The 27,525-nt window shown below is 36.2% G+C and overlaps 1 protein-coding gene across 1 annotated transcript in view; it reads right to left on the bottom strand.

Moving 5' to 3' along the window:
• Window positions 1-27,525, bottom strand: part of HCN1 (hyperpolarization activated cyclic nucleotide gated potassium channel 1) — a 392,337-nt gene that overhangs the window by 52,732 nt on the left and 312,080 nt on the right. Inside the window, exon 5 of the mRNA XM_025434848.3 lies at window positions 12,458-12,604. Coding sequence (XP_025290633.3) covers window positions 12,458-12,604 — 147 coding nt within the window. The remainder of the gene's footprint in view (window positions 1-12,457; window positions 12,605-27,525) is intronic.

Below are 27,525 nucleotides of genomic sequence, written 5' to 3'. Positions count from 1 at the left end.
ATCTTAATCTTCTCATCTGTAAAATGGAGATAACACTAGAAATTCTATCATAGATTATGATAATTAGCACACGTAAAGCATTTAATGAAACTCACTCAACATTACCTGTTTTTTACCACTATAACTTAAAGGTATACTAAAAAACAATATTGGTTAAGATCAAATGAATTGTGCAGACCATATATAGCCTATACTTTCAAAGAAGCAAATGCTTTAAACAAGTGCTTAATTTAGTAAAAGAATATTGAGTCAGGTTAAAAAAAAAAAGTTGAGTTGGGGATTATTTATTAAAAATCAAAGTTAAGGTGAGTGTAGAGATTCCAAAGAAGAAAGTGATGAGATATTCTTAGGGCAGAGTCAATGAAATTCCCTTTTTGGTTAAAGTCAAGGAATAACATAAAGGATTCTTACAATAAAGCTGCTCTATTGATATAATAAATTTGGAGGGTGAACTGTACATACACATTCCATTTTTTTTTTTAAGAAGGAAACACATGAGGCAATTTAAAACCAATTTTCCTCAGCATCTCCAACTGGCTTATATTGATCTGATGGTTTGCCTTCTAAATTGCAAGATGATTGACAGCATGTGTAAGAAAACCGTCCCATACAGGCATACCTTAATGTTTAAAAATGTCCTTAATATTTATCCAAACATTGACTAACAAGTTATGTACACTTCAATTTCTTAAACTGAAAGCATTTCCCTTGATTTCTATGTCTTATTAGGGAATATTTAAGATAATCTATTTCTAAAAAAAAAAAAAAAGAAAAGAAAGATAATGTATTTCTCTAGTTGAGATAATCTGTCTTATTTTTTACAATTTATTATTTTTTTAAGATTTATTTATTTATGGAGACACAGAGAGAGAGAGAGAGAGAGAGGGAGAGGTAGACACAGGCAGGCTTCATGCAGGGAGTCTGAGGTAGGACTTGATCCCGGGTCTCCAGGATCATGCCCTGGACTGAAGGTGGCGCTAAACCGCTGAGCCACCAGGGCTGCCCTGTCTTATTTCTTAAAAGAAACCTTTAATTGCAACTCCTAACTAATTTGAATATCAAAAACTATGTAATAAACTACAAAGCTAAGGAATATTTGCCTTTAACATGTATTTTGGGAAAGTTAAAGGGTTTAGAAATAGAAAATGGAGGATTGCTGAATTAATATAGAATGCCTCAATTTTAGTGTACTGTAGTTTTCCGTTTCATTAAAGAAGAAATTAATCAAGTATTTTTGTATTAGCAAAGAGGTGCATTTGAAAAAATCTCAGAAAGAAATGAATATACACACATCTCAAAATATATAAAAGAAAGAAATCTCTGTATTCTCATCACCTTAATAAGTCTTTTAATATGTTTATGTGTTCCCTTAAGACAATTTTTATGCACCTTAATATACTTTTAATCATAATATGCATTCAGTATTTGTTTCTCTTTTTCCTCATTTTTATAATATAAAACATTTCCCATTTTGAGACATGGTCTTCATTGCTATTTTTTTTAAATGGCCACAGGATATTTCATATTGTATTAGTCATAGTTATATTAAGAAAAGTCCAAAAGAGGTACAGAGAAGTAGTCTGCAATGGCCTCTTTAATACTGACATTTTTTTGTTTACTTGTTTTGAAATCCAGCTCTATCATTAGTTGCTAGATTAATAGTCCCTTCAGATTATGTTAAAGGTAATTATCCTAAGATCTCTGCATATACAAATGGCCAATTATGATGAAGTGGCTTAAATGAAATCTGACTGCTTGTGAAGGGTAGATCAGAACAAGACATATTTTTGGATGGACAAATTCAAACATTTTGATGTCTGTTGTTTCAGTTCTCATATGCATCTAATTTGGTTTTGAGGCATTAAATCACATTTAAGCCTTACAATATGAATGCAAATGAAGTTTGAAATTAATTTAGTCTTAGCATCGTCCCATTGATTTGCCTTCCTAGTACATGGAGACATATTGCTCCATTAGATACCAGGCAGAATGATAGCAAGTGACAGAAAATTCTCTTAACTTTCATTTAAATCTGATTATGATTATGAAGCAAAGAAAAAGAGGTAGAAACAGACCAAACAAACTAAATCAAGGAGTTGTGTATATTAACAACATACGTGTTCACTGGAGACTTTGTATCTCAGCCCTGCTGTGTGGTATTCTAGGCTGAAGCCCTGTAAAAATTTGTATAAACTCCAATAGAATGCAGCTCCAGTGGCCTGCAAGCTATAAGCACGATGTAAGAATAATTTGCATCATAAGCCTATCTGACTTGGTAAACACAGACTGATGTGAACAGCAAAAAAAGCAGACAGATGTCCAGAAATATGCTGAACTAAAAAATATTATTAAAACAGAACCAGCAGATAGTAGTGTGAAATAGAAGACAATCCTGAGAGGTGTTTGGAGAATATGATAAGACCCTATGTTTGAGAATTTAAAATACAATCCACATAAATTCATTTTTATTGTTAACAGTGATTTTATCATTAACAGTGATAGAAATAATCCGTGTATAATAGTATATGAACATGTACAAAGGACATGAGGAAATCAGGCCAGGCTCTAAAACCAGGCAGGCATCCTAAAATGCATTAAATATTCATTTATATGTTAACATTAGTTAAACTTGCAGGGAGCACTGCATGTGTTGGCAAGTGTTATGGGCTTAACATAATGCATATGCTGAAATCCTAATTCCCAGTACCTCGGAATGTGACCCTATTTGGAAAGAGGGTCTTTACAGAAGAAATCAAGTTAAAATGAATTCATTAGGGTGGGCTTCAATCCAGCCTTCCTGGTGTCCTTATGAGGAGAGGAAACAGATACTGGAGATACGTTAGCACAGAAAACAAAACAAAACAAAACAAAACAAAACAAAACAAAACAAAACATGAGAGGTCATTGGAGGAAGGCTTACTCTTTCTTGTAAGCCGAAAAGAGAGGTCTCAGAAGACTCCAAATCTGCTGACACCTTATCTCAAACTTGTAGCTTGCAGAAGAGTGAAAAAATACATCTCTGTTGTTTGAGCTACACAGTCTGTTGTATTTTGTTAGGGCAGCCCTAGCAAACAAATAGAACAAGTTAGGCTGGTAAAGTGTGGCAGGAAGAAGGAAGCTGCCCCCTTCTAATTATCTGCCAAGACACAGGGGAACCCTGGCTCCCAAAGTGAGGGAGTGGCAGCAGCAAGATATATTCATGATCCAGTGAGGGTCACTCTGAAGTGACATGGGACACAACCCAGACCCTTCAACAGCTCTGAGTTCTGGCAGGTGGAAGTGGCTCTAAAGATCCAAACCAGGGATACAAGATTGGGTGCTATTTTATAAGATTAATTTTGAAAATTTTCAATTTTCAATTTTATTTTTATTTTATTTTATTTTAATTAATTTAATTAATTTTATTTATTTTATTTTATTATTTTTAATTTTCAATTAACAATTTTATAGTATCAACCATTCCTAAGTGTGCAGTCCACACGTATGTTCACAATGCTGTTTGACCACCACCACATCTAACTCTTCCATCATTCTCAACAAAACTCTGGAAACCATTAAACAATAATCCTCCCTTCCCTCTCCTCTCATTCCCCAGTGACTTCTGTTTAATTTCTGTTGCTATGAATTTGTCTATTTCAGGAACCTCATATAAGTGGAATTATATAAAAGTTGCATGGAACTAATTTTTGAAGTCCTAGAAACAAACAATGCCACTAGGGAAAGCTTGGTGGGTGGTCGGGAGGGAAGTAATGAACGATGTTTGAAAAAATCAAGGAAAAGGCCCAGTTGGTCTGGCTCTCCCTCATTATAATAACACATTTATTTTCTCCACTCCTCTTCCTTGATATCCCTTCCACATCCTGACCAGCACTTGCTGGTCTTTTTACTAACAGCTATTCTAACAGATGGGAAGTGAGATCTCATTGTGGCTTTAATTTGCATTTCCCTGATGATTAATGATGTTGAGCACCCTTCCACATAGCTGTTGGGCATTTGAATATCTTCTTTGGAAAAAAAAAAAAAGTCTCTCCACATACTTTGCCTATTTTTTAATTGGACTACTTATTTTCTTGCTATTGAGTTGAATCCCTTATATCTTTTGGATATTAACCTCTTATCGGATGTGTGGTCTGCAATATTTCCTCCCATTCCATAGGTTCTTTCACTTTGCTGATTGTGTCTCTCACTGTGCAGAAGCTTTTTAGTTTCATGTAGTCCCACTTATTTATGTTTTATGTTTGCTTTTGTCACTTGTGCTGTAGGTGTCACATCCAAAAAAAAATCACTGCCAAGATCAACATTAAGAAGCTTTTTTCCTGTATTTTCCTCTAGGAGTTTTATGACTTCAGGTTGTACATGTAAGTCTTCAATCCATTTAGAATTTCAGTATGTAGTGTGTCAGCTTTCCTCTGGCAATTAACTCTACGTGAACTTTTTACATTTCTTGTATTTTTAGTAATGTACTTTAACTTTTTTTTTCACAGCTTATTTTTTCCCATGTATTTATATCTTGTCTCTCCACAAGCATATGGTAAGCACTTTGAGACTAAAGCCATATTTTATAATTTACCTTCCCATCATTCCTGGATCAATGTTTCGCACACATCAAAAAAATTGATAAATGTTTGTCTATTTGTTTTCTAGATGCTAACTTTGCAAGGGAAAATACACACATAGAGAAAGAAAAAAACTCAATTTCTTTGTTAAGCAATGTGACCAAGACCAGGCCAGTTAAAGTTTTTCTAGTCTTTTGTTACTGTGCCTGTTACATGAATATCTGATAACTTATAAGATCCTTGTATAACTTTAGAATTCTATGATTCTAGCCTGTTTTAGGTAATCTTAACTAAACACATTTTAGAGGGTTTTTAAAAATCAACAAGTATATATTTTAAAAATGATTCAGAATTGCCCAAAGTAAATATGCATGCAAATTATGCTTTCTTCTCTAACAGTCTATTCAACAAATTAAAGGTCAGAAGGACAGTATGATACTCTCAGCCCGATTCATGTTCTGTGAAAATGAAATATACTGACGTCCTATATTCTACTGGGACACATGATCTGTACCTATTTTCAGCCCATGGCTCTTCACACTCCATTGTTTAAAAATAGATCAGTTCTGAACTTTGGAGACAGGCTCAGAAGGGCATTAACCTCTTCCTTGACAGTTAAGTTTGCCATTTTGCTCTAATCGAATAAGTATAAATCTGATCATGTTAAAAATAGACCTCTTTACTTTGTACACATTCCAACAGGCTCTCTCTCAGTAAGCAGAGGGGGATAGTTCACGGAGTTTTTCTAATTGGATTTTTAGTTTTAAATACACTGCCTGCTTTTGCTAAAGCTTTCATAGGTCTCATGATCCTAACATTTTAATGCCAAATTTTGATGCTAAGACATTGTCTCCAGAAAGCTGGCTGTTAAAATGAAGTAAGATCTTATCAGCAGATTGTTTGAATATATTCCAGAAAGAAGGAGACATATGATAAGGTTGGATTTGTTGTCTCTCCTATGTGTGGCCTAACACTCTCTGTCTGACCCGCTCATGGCACTTACATGCAGTTATAATTAATTATTTAAATTTTTGTCTCTCACTAAGCTGCAAGAGCCACAAGAGCTGGGACTTAATCAGAGTCTTCATTGAATCTTAGAAATATCAAAAATTAAATTTTACTGTGCACGTTAGTGTGTGCCAATGCATTTCTATTTTTTTATATTTTTTGCTCATTTAATCTTTATAACAACTCTACATGGTAGTTATTACCACCATCATCCACATTAAAAAATGAGGAAAATGAAATACATACAAGTTACTAAATGGTCGGTCCCAAGCACACATACAGTAAGTTGTGGGACTGGATTTATGCATCTATTTTTATTTATTTATTTATTTATTTATTTGTTTGTTTGTTTGTTTGTTTATTTATTTATTTATTGGGACTGGATTTAAATGTGGCTGACAGAACCAGGGCCGCACTCTTAACCATGATTCTGCAAAGCCCCTCCATAGCAGCTTCTAATTCATTGTTGTACAACTGAAAGGATATAAATGACTATTAATGGCACTGAGAGTATCATAAAATGAATTTAAACTGAATAGTTTAAAACAATAAAACTGGATACTTCTGAGCAGCTATGGGAAAATAGGAGCATACTATAAGTGAATGGAAGAAGAAAGAAAAGTTATTTCTAGGCAGAGCAAGGAAAATAACAACTGGAGTATGGAAAGGTTTTTAGAGATTAATTTGGGTTTTGCAGACTCAAAATTTTGACTTGATACAGCCACAGAGGAATAAAGATTGAAAATTGTAGATAATGAAAACATACAGCATAAAATAAGAGCTTTAATTTACAGTGCCAAGTTTCTGAGAACCATCTTCAAGATTTTTCTCAGAATATTATAATTGTTCTGGTCCAAGTATTTTAGTTCATAGTGAAATGACAGGTTTTTAAGATGATTTTACAATTACTTCTCAAAATGCTGACAATTCTAATGGGGCCAGAGCTCATGAAACAAAAGGCTAGTTTCCCTATCCAAACTGAAATAGTGAGCCACCTCACTATTTGGTAGACAATTCAGGGTCACAGATGAAGCTGTGTGTCCACACTTGGGTTAGGCCTGGACACTGGTTCCACTCTAGAATTGTCTGGGAAGACTTGATATGGAATATAAAAGATGTATTGTCTATTCCATTGATGTTACTGTATTATAGAAATTGGACAGAATATCTATTTACCTTCTATAATGGTACTCTATTGAAATATCTCCTTTTCTGGGGCACCTGGGTGGCTCAGTCAGTTAAGTGTCTGCCTTTGGCTCAGGTCGTGATCTCAGAGAACCTGCTTCTCCCTCTCCTTCCCTTTTGTAGTCTCTCTTACTTGCTCTCTCTCTCAAATAAATACATAAAATCTTAAAAAATAAATCTCCTCTTCTCTCACCCTGATTGTACTAAATCAGTAATGTAAATGTCTAAAAAAAAAAAAAAGTCTGAAAAGAAAAACAACCACAAGTAAAATAGGACATTTTGGCTTATAGTAATAAAAAAAAAATCACAGAGGAATCTAAAGGTGTCAGCATCCTTCTGTTACACATGAGAAACCACATTTTTCACAATATAATTGAAAGTGATATTAGGAAAATTCTATGGCCAGAGTACTTCATAGTTCTGGGCATCACTTTTTATCTACACAAATACCACTGTTTTATTGATAAAATGCTCTCTTTGAGTTCAAATCAATGATTCCTTGAGATGATTTGTGAAGTGTGAGATCCAAACTCTCTGTACTTATTTATCCAATAAGTAATCATTAAGTATATACTAAGGACTGAAGTTATGGTGGAAATCAAGAAAGACAAAGTTCTTGTCTTCTTGGATCCAAGACAACACAGTGTACACAACAAAAAGGCTTATGGAATGGAGAAAAGAGTTCAAGAGAACTAATTTAGGTAAACTTCTCAGGAAGGCCTCTTTGAGAAGGTGCCTTTTTTAGAGAAACAGGAACAATAAGAATGAATCAGATATTTGTTGAAGGCATATCAGCAATTTGTCCCCAACATAAGAAAAGATTAATGTATGTACTATAAACCTAATTTATGCCACAGAAATAGAAATGGAAGAGTGCATTCAATGTAGTGTCTTTATAGTATCTACTAATAGAATTAATTTGCATATGGACTGTATGAGATTCTTGTAAGAGCTTTCAAAGGTCATGCAAGTGAAATTCCTTCTGCCATTTTACGTCTTTGGGAGTCTTCATATTAAAAAGTATTCAGACACATTGAAAAAAAAAGCTGGGATATAAATGGATAAAGTATAATATGGGCTTAATTTATTATGAATCTAGAGTAATATTCACATTCCTTAACATTGCATTTTATATTTTTAAACAATAGATCTTTTTCATATGTTTTTTGAGAGTCTGAAGATTTGACTTACCTTTCAGTTCTGTATATTCCTAAGTACCCAGACCTGTGTTAGCAGAAATCACTGCTCTTTAGTATACAGGAACATCTCAAATTAGGCTACATATTTTCATAAAAATAGGTCTTCTACACAATGAAGTATTTTAAATTAAAAGTCTTGTTGCAATATAAAATGGTGGTTGACTCAAAATTGAACATATGATTAGCAATTATATATGGCATGTGTGTGTGTGTATACCATGCACATCTTATATTTTTACCTTTACTCACAAAATACATATCAAATAATCCACCTTCTGCATGTTGAGTATTCTACGTTCACTTGTTTGGCATTTATGGTATCAGTCATTCAATGTCTTCTCTGCACCAGGTACTTTCTAGATACACTAGATACTTTCTAGATACTTTCAAGCAGCACAACACTGACCAAAATATGCCTTTGCCAAGTTGATGCCTTAACTTCTAAGTTAAAAAGATTTCTTGGGATCTACCACTATGACTTTACTACAGTAAGTACGTAATACTCCAATTTAATAGGGAGCAAGATATATTTCTTGTTTTTATTGAACTTTTCTTCAGAAAATATCTGGCTTTTTTAGGTTCAAGCTTCATTTAAATAATGACTCCTGTTATCTCTCTGCTATGTATTTTCTTTCTTTCTTATTCTACTTGTTACCCTTCTAATAATGTCTTGTTAACTTGATATAATATTAAGTGTAGGCTTTTGCATGATTCTGATGCCAGACGAGCAAAGGCTGAAATGCAAGGAACAAATAGAGAACATTGTTTTCACCTTCTAAGGTGTTAAGTGTCTGAGCATTTAATGATTCCACTTACAAAATCTTTAACTTTATTAAGTAGTCACAACTCTTACTCTGTTTTTCATTCATAATTCTGTTAAAGGCCATTCACTCAGTAAATACTTACTGAGTTCCTACTATAACCTGTGAATAAAAATATAAAGATAAAAGCATAGTCTCTAGCCTCAAGAAGCTCATAGTCTTAAAAGAGATAAACAATAAACTGACAAATGGTAAATACAACGTGAGAGACAGAGTGGTCAGGGAAAATTTATGAAGAAGTTCCTGTGTGTTAAGAGTGCTTAACGGGAAGTGGAATATAAGCTGAACGGAGAGGCGTGAAGACAGAGGGAGTAGCATGAGGAAAAGCAATGAGGCAATGAACGGCACTCTTCTTTTCCCCAGAAAATTATGAACAATTCCCTGTTGATGAAGTATTAATGAAAAAAAAACTAAAGATGAAGGCAGGGCATGGAGCATCTCATATGACATGTCAAGTAAGTTGGACTTTTTCTTGCAGGAGATGAGAGAGCATGATCAGGTTCTAGGAAGAGAGTAGAATTGTCAAACTTGTGTTTTATACTAATCAATATGGTGGCTGTGTGATGGTATGCGTTCAAGCAAACTCCCCACTCACAGGTGGGGAGACAAGTTGGGAGTGCACTTCAGATGCTGAATTACAAGATGCTGAGACTGAATTATGGTATTTGAAAATATGATGAAAAACATTGGTATTTGAAAATATGATGAAAAACATTGGTCATAATTTAGTGACTGAAGAGTTGTAGGAATTAAGGAAATCGTACATATGGTTTCATTTGGCTGTGGATAGGTGTAGGGGTAAAACTGAAAACTGCACTTTTTTTCTATTGAAGATCAGAGTAAATTAATGTGTGGCAAGAGGAAGGGTAGTTAATAAAATACACATGATTAAAAAAATGTTCTTGGTAACCTGATTTTATACTACACTGCGTTTTCAGCACAGAGGAATGCTTCTCATTTAAGCATGCAATTTTAGGGCTTTTACACTCACTTTTCTCCTGGCTTTCTGTATTCCTTCAATGACATTTTATGCAGGAATCATAACATTTCCCTGTTTCTTTGAAATATATCCTTAGTTATATAGTGTCTTCCTGTCTTTTGATAGTCTTAATCTCTGATACTATCTCTTGGATTACCTTTGTCTCCATGTTATGGTCTCTCCCATCCTGCCTTTGAACCCCTTTAACCCCTTGAGAACCCAGCCTGGTTCCAGCTCCTCATCCTCTGCCTTTCAATGAAGGGGATTTGGAATTTTTTTAAATTAATTAATTAATTAGTTAATTAATGTATTTATTTATTTATTATTTTATTTTTTTAGAAAAAGAGAGAGTAGAGGAAGAAGAGAGAGAGAGAGAATCTTATGCAGGCTCCACACCCCCATAGAGCCCAACACAGGGCTCGGTCTCACAACCCTGAGATCATGACCTGAGCCAAGGTGAAGAGTTCCATGCTTAATGGACTGAGCCACCCAGGCACCCTAGGGGATTTGAGTTTAAAACAAATTCTATAATCCAACAAAGAGATAAAGCAAAGCATATTGATAGATATTTTTTAAAATTATTCATTATTTTATTTAAAAAAATACAACAAAAATGAAGTATGAATTGTGTTTCCCAAAGTCAAAAAGAATTATGACATTGTTATTTGAGGTATTTGTAAAGAAAATAATTTTGTAGAGAAGATTTTTGATTCCTATATTGACAAACTTTTAACTGGTAGTTTAAGGCTCAAAATTTTTTTCCAATAACTTTTAAAACATGTAGAATCTTAGGAATGGTTATAAATGGTAAGGACATTAGTTGCAATGAAAATATTTATTCAACATTTAATATATGCTACATGTACTAGGAATTTCAAAAAAAGTTAAACTATAAATAAGCCTTTGCTTTTAAGAAACTTTCAAGACAAAAGAGGAGAAGACAAATAAGAAACACTAATGATAGCATAGACAGAATGGATAAGGGGAACACAAGAGTTGTGGACTCTGCTCATTAGGGGTCAGAGAAAAGAGAAATGAAACCTAGCCTGGAAAAGAAAAGCAAAAGTAATAAATAAAGAAATATTATTTGAACTAGGTTTTGCTAACAGATGACAGACATTTCTGAAAAACATATGATGTAAGGTGAGAAATTATAATTGATTTTTGCAAAACAGCAAGTTGCACAGTTTGGCTGTAGGCCACTTTGGAACATGTAGAGCAGCAGGGAGGATAGAGCTGGAAAGTTAGCCAGGATCAGAGCACAGAAGGGCTGGAATATGAGCCTCGGGAGGCTAAATCTGATTTAACTTTGTATGTAAAGAGTGAAAGTTACTGAGTAGAGAAATGAGTAGCTTGTATTAAAAAAAAAAAAAAAAAAAAAAAAAAAATCTGGCGGCCATGTTTTAAATGGTAGTTAGAGAAAACAGCCCAGAGGCTGGAAGACAAACTAAAGAGACAGTTCCAATTGTCCATGTGAGAGGACTAAGGTCCGGGCAACAGCAGTGGGAAGGGAAACAAGGGCACAGGTGTGGGATGTACTGCTGCAGTGAATTGATTGCATTTGGTGATTGGACAGGAAAAACAGAAAAAGATTCAAAAAAACAAAAAAGGACTACAATTTTACATTCAAAATGACTTGAGAGAATGACTAAAACATTTGCTGAGAGACTTCAAAAGAAAAATGGTTTAGTAATGGAAGATAATGACTATTATATAGCTTACTACACACACACACACACACACACACACATATATAGGGTTAGGGGAAAATCATGTAGATTTTAAGAAAACAGCATATTAGCAAGAACTTAGAGCTCAAAATTTATAGAATTAAGGTGCAAGAAAAAAGATAAATAAAAAAAAAACAAATTCAGAAATGAAAGCCAACGGCTTAGTTATGGTTCAGGGTCAAGGAAACCCAAAAAAGAGATTCAGGATGTGTGTTTTGTTAACAGCTTAAAAAGTACCAATACGAGCTGACAGATAAAGGTTTTTTGATGAGTAACAGGTCACTGATAACTTTCCAGGAAATGATTTTGCTAAAGAAGTGGGGATCAAACCACAATGTAATGATTACACAGAAATCTTTTGAGAAGGTTGGTAGTAAAAGAAAGAAGGGAAAAGCACTGTAAGAAATACAATCAAGCCAAAATTCTTTTTGTCTAGGATGTTTGATCAAAACATTCTCCTGGGCAGAGAGAAGAATTCTAGGGAGGGGTGATTACCAAAGTTGAAGTGTTTTAATGAGGAAATAGGAGGAAACGAATTACTTGAACAAGTCAGGTTAGTCTGTAATCAGGGCCTAAGGAATAAACAGGTGAAATGAACATGGGAGGAGAAATCAAAAAGAAGATACAGAAACAGTTTAGTAAATATGAGAGACAGAGTGGAAGATGTAGACACTGAGGCCACATGAAGGACTCATAACTAGGGATACAGAGGATAAAACTGTTCTGACAATCATAGTTAGAAGAACAATTTTCCAGTACTTTTTTTCAATAATTTCAATAAGTCTGTATACAGGAGAACATATGGGAGAATAAAGGCAAAAAATATGTATCAAATATGTATCAACATTTATTCTGTGTAGTGTCATAACATGGACTTGAAGATTTGCCACAACCACAACAACAACAACAACAAAAAAAAAAAAAAAAAAAAAAAAAGCCATGACCATATACCATGGGGATCAAGGACTACAAATCTTACCTCTCTCAGAGGATCATTGAGTTCATTGAGAATGTTTTCTTCATCAAAGATTTTGCCTTGGTATCTGTGTTCATAGTAATCATGTATCTTCTGACGCATATCAGCTGGTAACTTATGGAATGACATGTATTGTTCCACTTGTTTGTACTGTGAGGAAAGGAAAAAGGGAATTAGAAAACATTGTTAGACTGTATGAGGAATCATCACGTTACTTGGTTGTGCCAAATTCAGTGACATTTGAATAACAAATGAAAAGAAAAAAATCCTTTGAGAGGAAGGAAACAATGTACAAGGATATAATGTATTTACTCTGCCTCACAAACTCTGGGAGGAATTTCTTTAGGGAAACATTTCCTGTAAAGAACTGAGATGAGGAGGGGCATGAAAGCAGTTCAGAATGAATTAAGAGATAAGAGGAGCAAGATGGCGGAAGAGTAGGGTCTCCAAATCACCTGTCTCCACCAAACTACCTAGAAAACCTTCAAATTATCCTGAAAATCTATGAATTCGGCCTGAGATTTAAAGAGAGACCAGCTGGAATGCAACAGTGAGGAGAGTTCGCGCTTCTATCAAGGTAGGAAGACGGGGAAAAAGAAATAAAGAAACAAAGGCCTCCAAGGGGGAGGGGCCCCGCGAGGAGCCGGGCTGAGGCCGGGGCGAGTGTCCCCAGGACAGGAGAGCCCCGTCCCGGAGGAGCAGGAGCTGCACCGACCTTCCCGGGGGAAAGGGGCTCGTGCGGAGTTGGAGCAGGACCCAGGAGGGCGAGGATGCCCTCGGGCTCCCGGGGACAGTAACAGCAACTGCGCGCCCAGGAGAGTGCGCCGAGCTCCCTAAGGGCTGCAGCGCGCACGGCGGGACCCGGCGGGACCCGGAGCAGCTGAAGGGGCTCGGGCGGCGGCTCCGCGGAGGGGGCTGCGCGGCCCCGGGAGCAGCTCGGAGGGGCTCGGGCAGAGGAAGAGGCTCCGTGCGGAGGGGGCTGCGCGGTTCCAGGAGCAGCTCGGAGGGGCTCGGGCGGCAGCTCCGCGGAGGGGGCTGCGCGGCCCGGGAGCGCGAATCCAACAGCGCAGGCTCCGGAGCACAGGGCGCCGGGACACAGCCCAGGATCCCGCCTCCCCCGGGACAGGCAGAGACCGGGAGGGCCCAGGACAGCAAGGACGCTCCTGCCCCAGCTGAGCAGATCAGCGGCCCCGCCCCGGAGCCTCCAGGCCCTGCAGACGGAGAGCTCCGGAGTTCCTTCCGGAGCTGAATCCAGGTTTCCAGAGCTGCCCCGCCACTGGGGCTGTTCCTCCTGCGGCCTCACGGGGTAAACAACCCCCACTGAGCCCTGCACCAGGCAGGGGCACAGCAGCTCCCCCAACTGCTAACACCTGAAAATCAGCACAACAGGCCCCTCCCCCAGAACACCAGCTAGACTGACAACTTCCAGGAGAAGCCAAGGGACTTAAAGAACACAGAATCAGAAGATACTCCCCGGTGGTTCTTTTTTTGTTTGTTTGTTTTTGTTTTTGTTTTTGTTTTGTTTTGCTTTTTGATTTGTTTCCTTCCCCCACCCCCTTTTTTTCTCCTTTCTTTTTCTTTCTCTTTTTCTTCTTTTTTTTTTCGTTTTTTTTTCGCTTGTCTTTTCTTTCCTTCTTTCTCTCCTCTCTTTTTCTCTTTTTCCCAATACAACTTGCTTTTGGCCACTCTGCACTGAGCAAAATGACTAGAAGGAAAACCTCACCTCAAAAGAAAGATTCAGAAACAGTCCTCTCTCCCACAGAGTTACAAAATCTGGATTACAATTCAATGTCAGAAAGCCAATTCAGAAGCACTATTATACAGCTACTGGTGGCTCTAGAAAAAAGTATAAAGGACTCAAGAGACTTCATGACTGCAGAATTTAGAGCTAATCAGGCAGAAATTAAAAATCAATTGAATGAGATGCAATCCAAACTAGAAGTCCTAACGACGAGGGTTAACGAGGTGGAAGAACGAGTGAGTGACCTAGAAGACAAGTTGATAGCAAAGAGGGAAACTGAGGAAAAAAGAGACAAACAATTAAAAGACCATGAAGATAGATTAAGGGAAATAAACGACAGCCTGAGGAAGAAAAACCTACGTTTAATTGGGGTTCCCGAGGGCGCCGAAAGGGACAGAGGGCCAGAATATGTATTTGAACAAATTCTAGCTGAAAACTTTCCTAATCTGGGAAGGGAAACAGGCATTCAGATCCAGGAAATAGAGAGATCCCCCCCTAAAATCAATAAAAACCGTTCAACACCTCGACATTTAATTGTGAAGCTTGCAAATTCCAAAGATAAAGAGAAGATCCTTAAAGCAGCAAGAGACAAGAAATCCCTGACTTTTATGGGGAGGAGTATTAGGGTAACAGCAGACCTCTCCACAGAGACCTGGCAGGCCAGAAAGGGCTGGCAGGATATATTCAGGGTCCTAAATGAGAAGAACATGCAACCAAGAATCCTTTATCCAGCAAGGCTCTCATTCAAAATGGAAGGAGAGATAAAGAGCTTCCAAGACAGGCAGCAACTAAAAGAATATGTGACCTCCAAACCAGCTCTGCAAGAAATTTTAAGGGGGACTCTTAAAATTCCCCTTTAAGAGGAAGTTCAGTGGAACAGTCCACAAAAACAAAGACTGAATAGATATCATGATGACACTAAACTCATATCTCTCAATAGTAAACTCTGAATGTGAACGGGCTTAATGACCCCATCAAAAGGCGCAGGGTTTCAGACTGGATAAAAAAGCAGGACCCATCTATTTGCTGTCTACAAGAGACTCATTTTAGACAGAAGGACACCTGCAGCCTGAAAATAAAAGGTTGGAGAACCATTTACCATTCGAATGGTCCTCAAAAGAAAGCAGGGGTAGCCATCCTTATATCAGATAAACTAAAATTTACCCCAAAGACTGTAGTGAGAGATGAAGAGGGACACTATATCATACTTAAAGGATCTATTCAACAAGAGGACTTAACAATCCTCAATATATATGCTCCGAATGTGGGAGCTGCCAAATATATAAATCAATTATTAACCAAAGTGAAGAAATACTTAGATAATAATACACTTATACTTGGTGACTTCAATCTAGCTCTTTCTATACTCGATAGGTCTTCTAAGCACAACATCTCCAAAGAAACGAGAGCTTTCAATGATACACTGGACCAGATGGATTTCACAGATATCTACAGAACTTTACATCCAAACTCAACTGAATACACATTCTTCTCAAGCGCACATGGAACTTTCTCCAGAATAGACCACATATTGGGTCACAAATCGGGTCTGAACCGATACCAAAAGATTGGGATTGTCCCCTGCATATTCTCGGACCATAATGCCTTGAAATTAGAACTAAATCACAACAAGAAGTTTGGAAGGACCTCAAACACATGGAGGTTAAGGACCATCCTGCTAAAAGATAAAAGGGTCAACCAGGAAATTAAGGAAGAATTAAAAAGATTCATGGAAACTAATGAGAATGAAGATACAACCGTTCAAAATCTTTGGGATGCAGCAAAAGCAGTCCTAAGGGGGAAATACATCGCAATACAAGCATCCATTCAAAAACTGGAAAGAACTCAAATACAAAAGCTAACCTTACACATAAAGGAGCTAGAGAAAAAACAGCAAATAGATCCTACACCCAAGAGAAGAAGGGAGTTAATAAAGATTCGAGCAGAACTCAACGAAATCGAGACCAGAAGAACTGTGGAACAGATCAACAGAACCAGGAGTTGGTTCTTTGAAAGAATTAATAAGATAGATAAACCATTAGCCAGCCTTATTAAAAAGAAGAGAGAGAAGACTCAAATTAATAAAATCATGAATGAGAAAGGAGAGATCACTACCAACACCAAGGAAATACAAACGATTTTAAAAACATATTATGAACAGCTATACGCCAATAAATTAGGCAATCTAGAAGAAATGGACGCATTCCTGGAAAGCCACAAACTACCAAAACTGGAACAGGAAGAAATAGAAAACCTGAACAGGCCAATAACCAGGGAAGAAATTGAAGCAGTCATCAAAAACCTCCCAAGACACAAGAGTCCAGGGCCAGATGGCTTCCCAGGAGAATTTTATCAAACGTTTAAAGAAGAAATCATACCTATTCTCCTAAAGCTGTTTGGAAAGATAGAAAGAGATGGAGTACTTCCAAATTCGTTCTATGAAGCCAGCATCACCTTAATTCCAAAGCCAGACAAAGACCCCGCCAAAAAGGAGAATTACAGACCAATATCCCTGATGAACATGGATGCAAAAATTCTCAACAAGATACTGGCCAATAGGATCCAACAGTACATTAAGAAAATTATTCACCATGACCAAGTAGGATTTATCCCTGGGACACAAGGCTGGTTCAACACCCGTAAAACAATCAATGTGATTCATCATATCAGCAAGAGAAAAACCAAGAACCATATGATCCTCTCATTGGATGCAGAGAAAGCATTTGACAAAATACAGCATCCATTCCTGATCAAAACTCTTCAGAGTGTAGGGATAGAGGGAACATTCCTCGACATCTTAAAAGCCATCTATGAAAAGCCCACAGCAAATATCATTCTCAATGGGGAAGCACTGGGAGCCTTTCCCCTAAGATCAGGAACAAGACAGGGATGTCCACTCTCACCACTGCTATTCAACATAGTACTGGAAGTCCTAGCCTCAGCAATCAGACAACAAAAAGACATTAAAGGCATCCAAATTGGCAAAGAAGAAGTCAAACTCTCCCTCTTCGCCGATGACATGATACTCTACATAGAAAACCCAAAAGTCTCCACCCCAAGATTGCTAGAACTCATACAGCAATTCGGTAGCGTGGCAGGATACAAAATCAATGCCCAGAAGTCAGTGGCATTTCTATACACTAACAATGAGACTGAAGAAAGAGAAATTAAGGAGTCAATCCCATTTACAATTGCACCCAAAAGCATAAGATACCTAGGAATAAACCTCACCAAAGATGCAAAGGATCTATACCCTCAAAACTATAGAACACTTCTGAAAGAAATTGAGGAAGACACAAAGAGATGGAAAAATATTCCATGCTCATGGATTGGCAGAATTAATATTGTGAAAATGTCAATGTTACCCAGGGCAATATACACGTTTAATGCAATCCCTATCAAAATACCATGGACTTTCTTCAGAGAGTTAGAACAAATTATTTTAAGATTTGTGTGGAATCAGAAAAGACCCCGAATAGCCAGGGGAATTTTAAAAAAGAAAACCATATCTGGGGGCATCACAATGCCAGATTTCAGGTTGTACTACAAAGCTGTGGTCATCAAGACAGTGTGGTACTGGCACAAAAACAGACACATAGATCAGTGGAACAGAATAGAGAATCCAGAAGTGGACCCTGAACTTTATGGGCAACTAATATTCGATAAAGGAGGAAAGACTATCCATTGGAAGAAAGACAGTCTCTTCAATAAATGGTGCTGGGAAAATTGGACATCCACATGCAGAAGAATGAAACTAGACCACTCTCTTGCACCATACACAAAGATAAACTCAAAATGGATGAAAGATCTAAATGTGAGACAAGATTCCATCAAAATCCTAGAGAAGAACACAGGCAACACCCTTTTTGAACTCGGCCATAGTAACTTCTTGCAAGATACATCCACGAAGGCAAAAGAAACAAAAGCAAAAATGAACTATTGGGACTTCATCAAGATAAGAAGCTTTTGCACAGCAAAGGATACAGTCAACAAAACTCAAAGACAACCTACAGAATGGGAGAAGATATTTGCAAATGACATATCAGATAAAGGGCTAGTTTCCAAGATCTATAAAGAACTTCTTAAACTCAACACCAAAGAAACAAACAATCCAATCATGAAATGGGCAAAAGACATGAACAGAAATCTCACAGAGGAAGACATAGACATGGCCAACATGCACATGAGAAAATGCTCTGCATCACTGGCCATCAGGGAAATACAAATCAAAACCACGATGAGATACCACCTCACACCAGTGAGAATGGGGAAAATTAACAAGGCAGGAAACAACAAATGTTGGAGAGGATGTGGAGAAAAGGGAACCCTCATACACTGTTGGTGGGAATGTGAACTGGTGCAGCCACTCTGGAAAACTGTGTGGAGGTTCCTCAAACAGTTAAAAATAGACCTGCCCTACGACCCAGCAATTGCACTGCTGGGGATTTACCCCAAAGATACAGATGCAATGAAACGCCGGGACACCTGCACCCCGATGTTTATAGCAGCAATGGCCACGATAGCCAAATTGTGGAAGGAGCCTCGGTGTCCAACGAAAGATGAATGGATAAAGAAGATGTGGTTTATGTATACAATGGAATATTACTCAGCTATTAGAAATGACAAATACCCACCATTTGCTTCAACGTGGATGGAACTGGAGGGTATTATGCTGAGTGAAGTAAGTCAGTCGGAGAGGGACAAACATTGTATGTTCTCATTCATTTGGGGAATATAAATGGTGGTGAAAGGGAATATAAGGGAAGGGGGAAGAAATGTGTGGGAAATATCAGAAAGGGAGACAGAACGTAAAGACTGCTAACTCTGGGAAACGAACCAGGGGTGGTGGAAGGGGAGGAGGGCGGGGGGTGGGAGTGAATGGGTGACGGGCACTGGGTGTTATTCTGTATGTTAGTAAATTGAACACCAATTAAAAAAAAAATTAAAAATAAAAAAAAAAAAGAAAAAAAAAAAAAAAGAGAGTATAAATAAAACAATTTTAAACTAAAAAAAAAAAAAAAAAAAAAAAGAATGAATTAAGAGTGTCACCCCAGAAAAGCCAGTGATGGGACAAGAAAAAAAAATGTGAGGTTATTTTTTTGGAATATTTTTGTTTAGCTCTGTTATAAAAGAAGTATGAAGTTGAGGTTTGGCCCCTCATCTGGATACAGAATCTCCTAAATTTGGGTAGAAAAAAAAGGTTTTATCTTAGACCTTACAGCAAAAGGTCAGACCTAATTAAAATTTGAATTTAGTGACAGAGAGCTTGGCAGCTGTCTCCAAGTCTTATACTCAAGCAACACAGATGCCCTATAAAGTATATGTCACTCTTTAATTTAGGACTTAAGAGAGTATCAGGGTGAGACTAGATCCATGTAATTTTATATCTAAAACTTAACAGATGTTAAATTCACTTAACCGAGTAGTTCTTAAACTTGATTGTTTATAAAACTTGGGGTGAGGTTGGTATTTGGGAATGCAGATTTTCAGACTTAACTCCTGAGGTTGATTCCCTTGATGTATCTACTTTTGTGAATTTAGACACACACACATATACACACTTTGAAAATAAATTCCTAGTATTCAAAAAGGCACGTAGAAATTAACTGGGAACTTATTAGAAGAGTTTCAGGCTTTACTCCAGACCTATGAAATCAGAGTCTACATGTTAAAAAAAGATCGTAGGATGACCCATACACATTTAAGTTTGAGAAATATTTCCTTGGTGCTGCAAATGCAGGTGGTCATGAGTGTATACTTTGAAAAAATTAATTAGAGCCCCCCCAAATGAGTTTCATTGTACAGATGATAAAACTGAATACAAATTAAAAAGTAGGCACCAGAATTGGATAAACATACTGGAATAAGATTCTTCTCTTAAACAAAACACATTTGATGTGTTTTGGAGAACACATGGAAATTTATTTTCTCACATCTTTTCCTGATAACTTAGCTTTTACTAGAAGATAGAGGTCCCCAATTCCTTGTCTGTAATTAGCAAAGCTGTAATTAGTACTCAATAGCACATATATCTAACCAGAAACAGCAACCTATGACATTTCTTCATTTTTTTTTTTTTTTTTTGTACATACCTTCCTTTCACAGAACATTCTTATTTTTAAGATATTCCCTTTTGGAGATTAGTATCCTTAAAGGAAATACAACTTTGTCATGAGACTTCCTTTATTCGGTCACCAGACTGTCCCCCAAGTATTTAAAGCCTGCAGGCCTAAATATATCTCTCTCTGAAGCAACTTGATTATGATTTAAGGATTTTAAATTTAGGCACCAATGCTGTCACTGTCGTTGTGTATAAGTGGCTTCTAGCATGTACTTGAGAAAGATTGGTTAGTTCTTCCTGAAGAACTCGAATCTATATGCCTACCTAATCTTGGTAACCCACTTCTAGAGACCTGGGTAACTGTCTGCTTGATCCCTCATGCAGCTGGTCTGAAAGTAAGAAGTTTCAGTGACCTCTAAGAGACTGTTGTGTAGGATAAAATTGATTTGCACCTGGGTTGAAAAGCTCTACCTTTATTTCTAGAGACACCTGTGCATCTGATTTTTACTCTTAGCCAAAAAAAGAGGGCAGTGGGATATTAGATGTATTGTTTAGGGTCTGAGCCTCCACCCAGACCTAAACCCTAAGTTTAACATTTGCACTAATGATTTGCAACCAGTCTATCTGGTTTGACTATTTTGACTTATTTAAAGAGCTACTGAGAACTTTGTTTTTGAGCTCCTGAAGCCAATCCAAGGCTCTTGCACAGATTTTGGTGGCTCAAGTCAGAAACTCTGCATGTTCCACATGCCTAAAGATGAAGCCCATCATGCTGGGGAAAGGCTCTTGGGTCTTTGATGCATGTCTGCATCCTCTTTCTCCAAAGCACTGTATCCTTTGCCTTTAAACAAAAGCCTCATATGAGTAAAGTCTTGTGAATCCTGTTAAACATTCAAACTTGGGAAAACAATAAAACAGCTTAAGAGCACAGGACTGCCTCAGTTTTAATACTTACTGCATTGATGACAGTTCTAGACAAATAAAGGACACAACTTGTTTCAGGATCAGTAGGGGTCAAGTAATCTCTGTTTATTTTTCTCAAAAAATTGCTTGCCCAAACACTGCTTGGATTGGTGAGTATCTTTAAAATTAACCAGGATACTAGATTTCTCTGCCCTTTGCATGCATTTCTGTGGGTGTGGGAGACAGCATTACAAGTTAGTAGTATTTCAGTTCATTTTTATGAGATCTATGGCTATGTGCAAAGGCCTATTCATCTAGAGAAACAAGAAATCTGCTCAGTATCTATCTTGAATTAGAAAACTAATCCTTAATTAGCTAAATACAAATGTTACATATAAAGTTATTTTTATGGAAAGTCAGAATTGGTTGAATCTAGTTATTTTTCCTCATACAAATCATTTAATCCCTTTAGACTTTAGTTTATTAGACTACAGTAAGAAACTACTACACCAAATGAATTTCTTTGCTCTTTCAGACTGAAGTTCTATGAATATTTTTCACTTAAACATACAGTTGAATTTGATTTTTGAACCTATATTATATATTTCAAACATTAATCAATTTATAATAATTATTGATCTAACAAATATTAGCTGATTGCTGTCTGCCAATGGTTTTCAAGGTGCAGTCAGGATGCATATAAACCACCAGTATCACTGGAGAGCTTGTTAGAAATGCACATTTGAAGTTTTCACCCCAGACCTACAGAATCAGAAACTCTGAATTACAAATTCTAGCAGTCTGTGTTTTAACAAGCCTACCCTACACTAATGCCAAGTTTTGTGTTATCTTAGGACATAAGGAAGCAATTTGAGTGAGTATAGGGGACAGAAAGGAACTTCAGTTTTAATAAGTCAAGCTTACGATGTCCAGGGCACATCCTAATGCTTATATGTAGGTCAGGCACTTAGAAGAGAAAAAAATACACAAAGTCAATGACTAAGCGATCACCAAGGGAGAATGTGTCAAATAGATTAAAAAAAAAAAAAAAGTGGAACCTACATTTTAAAAGCAGATGAATCATGGAAATTGATCAAGTTAAGGGAACTGAGATTAACTAGCCAGATGGGACAGAACCAAAAAAACTCAACTCAGCCAAGAAGGACCAAGTTTCAAGGGGCAATGTAGGGGTACGGGGTACTCAAAAGGAGCATATTATAAGAAAAGAGGTATTGTACCATAACCAGTGAATTTGGGAATTAGATAATTATCTTTGTTAGAATATAATACTTATTGAAAATAGGAGCTATTTCTTTTTGTCTGTTTCCCTCATACCTAACAAGACTTGCAAAATTGAATGAAAATGTGACCTGCCTATGATGTGAAGAATAAAAATAATAAGTTACTCATTGAAAAAGACACCTAGACGTAGGCAGATAATGGAATCAATGAGGTATTGGAAGTTACATATAAGATGACAAATTCAAAAAAGAAAGATAAAATGGAAAAGTTTCTGTTAATTGCAGTACTACACTATATGCGAAAGATGATTGATACTCAAAATAGTCACTGAGGAAGGGACTTTGGAAAAACAAAGTTGCAAATATAATTTTTTTCTTGAATATATAAAATCAGCAGTTCATCCCATCAGATCTAAAGAGACTATGATGATCTTAGGTGATGATCAGGTGATGATCTTAGGGTAGTAACAGCAAGACCCACACCTGGCACTGTGCTCAGTGCCCTCCCCTGCTCCTCCCTCTCTCTAAAATAAATAAATAAATCTTTAAAAATATTAAAGAGACTATAACATCATTGCCATTTAAAATTCTAATGAAATTTTATTTTCAAAATTTTCTGTGCAATTAAAATATACATAAAGGGAATGGCACAAACATGATACTAAAAATGTCGTTTAATACATATAATGAAGACAACATTCCATTATTAAACTCACTCACTCTTCCCATGTTACCACTTTCAAAAGGTATTTTGTCTATATTGCTAAGTAATACACTTGTTTCTTTTTCTTAAGTGGGTTAATTATGGCAACATTTTTTGACTTTTCACCATGGAAAAGTAGTGTTAGCCACTAACAGCCACCCCTATTTTCTCACTTTCTCTCTCATTCTGCAGTTGTGTCCCTAGTGTTAATTCTTCCTTTGGTTTCCTTTGCAACTTTACATATTTATATCTCTGTAGCTTGTTCAGAGAACTCTAGACAAATTTACCAAATGAAATGTAACAAATTATTCTTTCATTTCTACTTTTTAACTTTTGTCATCTTTACTTTTACAGTATATAGGTGGATTATAATTTTGTACTGCAATTGAACCTATCAAACCATACAGTGTTTGCATTACTCTGACTGTTTACCACAATGTCAAGTACAGCATTTGATGGCATTTCCTTTGGTTATGTGGATTTTTAATGATTTTTATTTTTTTGCACAAGAAATTTTCTTCCAGCATCCCTATCCTAGCTGATATCCAGTAGGATTTCCCTTTATAATATCCCTGTTTGAGTTCCCTATTTTCAGAGCCTATGTTTCTCTTTTGGTTTATTTATTCATATTGTGGGAGTCAATCCCCAAGTAAACCACTAAGGAATACTAAATGAGATATAAGTTTCTTGAATCTTTTCTTGTCTGAAAATGTTTCTTAAACTCAGCTGATAACCTGACTACATATAGAATTCTTGGGTTGAAATTCTCTACTTGGATCTTGAGCCTTTGCATTTGATCCTTTATGCTGGATATGATCTATGTTTCTTATTATTTATTTCATATATCTAGTCTGCATTTTCCCTTACATTTATGTATATTCTTTACATTTTCTCTACATTCTCCTACATTTCTCTTACATTCTTAAATATTTCCTGAAATTCATAGAGATAATTTTAATTTCAAATATCTTCTCTTTTTCTTTCATCTTTTATTTCCATTATTTTATTGTATTCATTTTAGAGAAATACTACTAATACATGAGTTTTAAAGAAAAAACAATTGTAAGGCATACTTTCATCCCTGAAATGTTTGGGACGTCTAAATAGAGGTAAGCTTAAGTGTCCACTGGATTTAGCTTTAGTAAAGGCTTTGGTGATTTTGCTTTAAATGGTTTCATTGGAGTATGTATAGAAATGTCAGGATTAGGGGTTATTACAAATAGATTGCAATAACTTGAGAGTGAGTGGAAGTAAGAAATGGAAGTGAAAACATCAAGTATAACTCTCTCTCTCTCTGACCCTTTTTGGTTAGGATGGGAAAGCCAGAATCATAGCATGGTAAATGTAAGAAATTCAAATAAATTTAAAATAGAAGTTTTAATCACATTTGTATTATTTTTATATCTATGATTTATACCCTTATCAGGAAACGGAATCACCTTATTTTAGATCCACTACAACTTCATCCCAATTGTCAAGACTACCAGATCATGTAAATTCGAGTGCCAGAAGTTTCAGTAATTTTCCATTTCCCTGTATCACCATTTCTAACATTGTAGTCAAAGTAACAATCTCTCCTTTAAACTCATTCCAAACTTTCTAACTATATTATCTGTATCTATATGTCCCTGTCTGACTGCAACTCTTATTCTTTTCCATAATCCAGGCAGAAATCTTTTTAAAATGCCAACTTTATTGTCACTCCTTTCCCTTAAGCCTTTTAATGGCTTCCTGTTGCTTTCGAGATGAAGTTCTGACTTCCTAGCCTATCTGACCTTTTCCTGCTCTACAATATACATTTTCCCTTTGTTCACTATGCCCTAGTATATTAAATTTCTTTAATATTATTATTTTTTTTCTCTTTTACTTATCAGAGAGAGAGAGAGAGAGAGAGAAAGGCAGAGACATAGGCAGAGGGAGAAGCAGGCTCCATGCAGGGAGCCCAATGTGGGACTGGATCCTGGATCTCCAGGATCATGCCCTGGGCCAAGGTGGTGCTAAACTGCTAAGCTACTGGGGCTGCCCTTCTTTAATATTTTTAAATGTACCCTAGTCTCTGGATGCTCACACACTTTCCTCAATCTGCAATGCTGTTCCACCACATAATTTCCTGGCTAGTTCCTATTCATTCTTTAATTTTCTTCCTCAAATTTCACTACATCAAGGAAATATTCTCTGACACCCAGCCGCCTAAAGTCCTCTTGGTACCCACTTAGAAAAAATGCTGAGTTTACACCTTAGTTATTCTAAGAGCATCTACAATTACTTGTTAATTGTCCTTGACCCTCTTGTTCACCACTAAACTGCTAAGGTGTTTGAATGCAAGTAGTCACTGATTGAAAATCTGGTTATACATTTTCTGAAAATTCTCTGGGTAAAAGAGACTAAGAATGTAATATCTGACTCTTTTTCTGTTGTAATAATGGTATCAATGAAGGATACCAGATATGGAGGTTCTCCCACAAGGATTGAAATTTTGAATTCATATTTCATTTTTATGAGTTGTTTTGTATATTAGTCAGAGCACATTCCCTAAATATCAGATTCTCTTGAAGTTACCCTGGACGAATTCCATTCTTTAAAGAATTTGCAGTTTCTGTCTTCATCTGTGGTATCAGGCTTTATGTCAAATACAGCTCTAAGTAGGAGGAAATTATTGATTAGAAAAGAGAAACTGCCTTCTTATAATTCCAAAAATGTTTATAACAATTAGGAAAACAGCAGAAGTTAATAAAAACATATGTAAAATATATTAATTATATTAAGTAATGAAATGATTAACCGATTGCCAGCACTTCCCATGCTCTCTACTTTAAAATCTCCATCAAGATTTTCAAAGTGTGGGCAGCCTGGGTGGCTCAGCGGTTTAGCGCCACCTTCAGCCCAGGGCCTGGTCCTGGAGACCTGGGATCAACTCCCACATTGGGCTCCCTGCGTGGAGCCTGCTTCTCCTTCTGTCTCTCTCATGAATAAATAAATAAAATCTTTAAAATTAAAAAAAAAAAAAGATTTTAAAAGTGTGATGATTTCTTTCTATTTAACTTTATTCAATAAGCTAGGATTTTTATTTCGGGGATATATAGAATAAAATCATTGTCTTAAGAAGATTAGTGGCTAATTAGCTGATTAGAACATAAGTGATTATTTAATGACTTGTTAGGATTTCCTTTCTATTAAATATGTATTCTCTTTGAAAATAAAGAGTTTTCTTCATCACCAAGACAGGCCTGTGTACATCTGAAAAAGTAGACAGTTTTCAGTTCTCCAAGCATGATTTTACATACTGAATGCTCTTGGAAGATAGGAATCAGAATGGATACTTTTCATTTTATTATAAAAGCATTTCCATAAAAATGAAAGGTAGTATGGTTATTCATAACTACTCATTAAATCAAACAGACCTCTCAAATTTTATGATTCTAACACCAGTCTTCAAATTTATGAAACATTGCATATAAGTAGTCAACTTTTTGTTGAAGTCTTTCTCTTAAGAAGCATTGAATTACTCTACAATGTTGTTTTCTACTATCTCAAATCACTGTTTACAATGTAGCACATTCCCAGAGCAGATTCTTAACCTGTGGGATGTCTTTGTAATTTAAGACTATAATGATAGGGCCAAGCTAAGATGGGAGAGTAGTAGGAGGACTCTAGGCTTGCCTTGTCCCTTAAACACAACTAAATAAATATCAAATCATTCTGAATACCTAAGAAATTGATATGAGGACTGAAAACAAACTATACAACTTGATGGAGAACATATTAGAGATTCATTCATTAAAGAACATATGTAGCTGAAAATGCAGTTAAATTAAAACATGTACTTCATGATCAATAAAAATACATCATTGTAAAAATGGTGTCTGAAATGACATTTTTCATACATAATGAAAAATTGCTGTAAATTTTGTATTCAATGCTTATATGTTGTAGATTTTTATCATAATTTTAAGAATAATAAAAATTAAATATTTAAAATTTCCCTTTAATAACAGATAATCAATCATCAATCACTTTTTTTTTAGAGTGGGAAAGAGAGAAAAGAGGAGAGGGGCAGAGGGAGAAAGAGAGAGATATCTTAAGCAGGCTCCCAGCATGGAGTCTGATGTGGGGCTTGATCTCACCACCCTGAGATCATGACCTGAGTTGAAATCAAGAGTTGGATGCTTAACTGACTGAGCCATGCAGGTTCTCCAATTATCACTTTTTTCTTTTAAAAAAAAAACTGTTTAAGCCAATCATCATTGAATTTATAACTAAGCTATCTTTTTTTTTAATGAAGATATTTTTAGTATTGCCATTTATTTACATGGTAACTGAAGCTGTGGTTTCTATTTTGATCCCACATTTGAAAGTAAACTAATCCCTATATATTACATATATATAGTTGCATATAAGATAGTTATATATATGTGTGTGTGT

The sequence above is a fragment of the Canis lupus genome, chromosome 4, assembly GCF_003254725.2.
Source record: "Canis lupus dingo isolate Sandy chromosome 4, ASM325472v2, whole genome shotgun sequence".
In the NCBI taxonomy this organism is placed as follows: domain Eukaryota; kingdom Metazoa; phylum Chordata; class Mammalia; order Carnivora; family Canidae; genus Canis; species Canis lupus.
The sequence above is the reverse complement of the archived record's forward strand: the minus strand, read 5'-3'. Positions and strand labels throughout refer to the sequence as shown.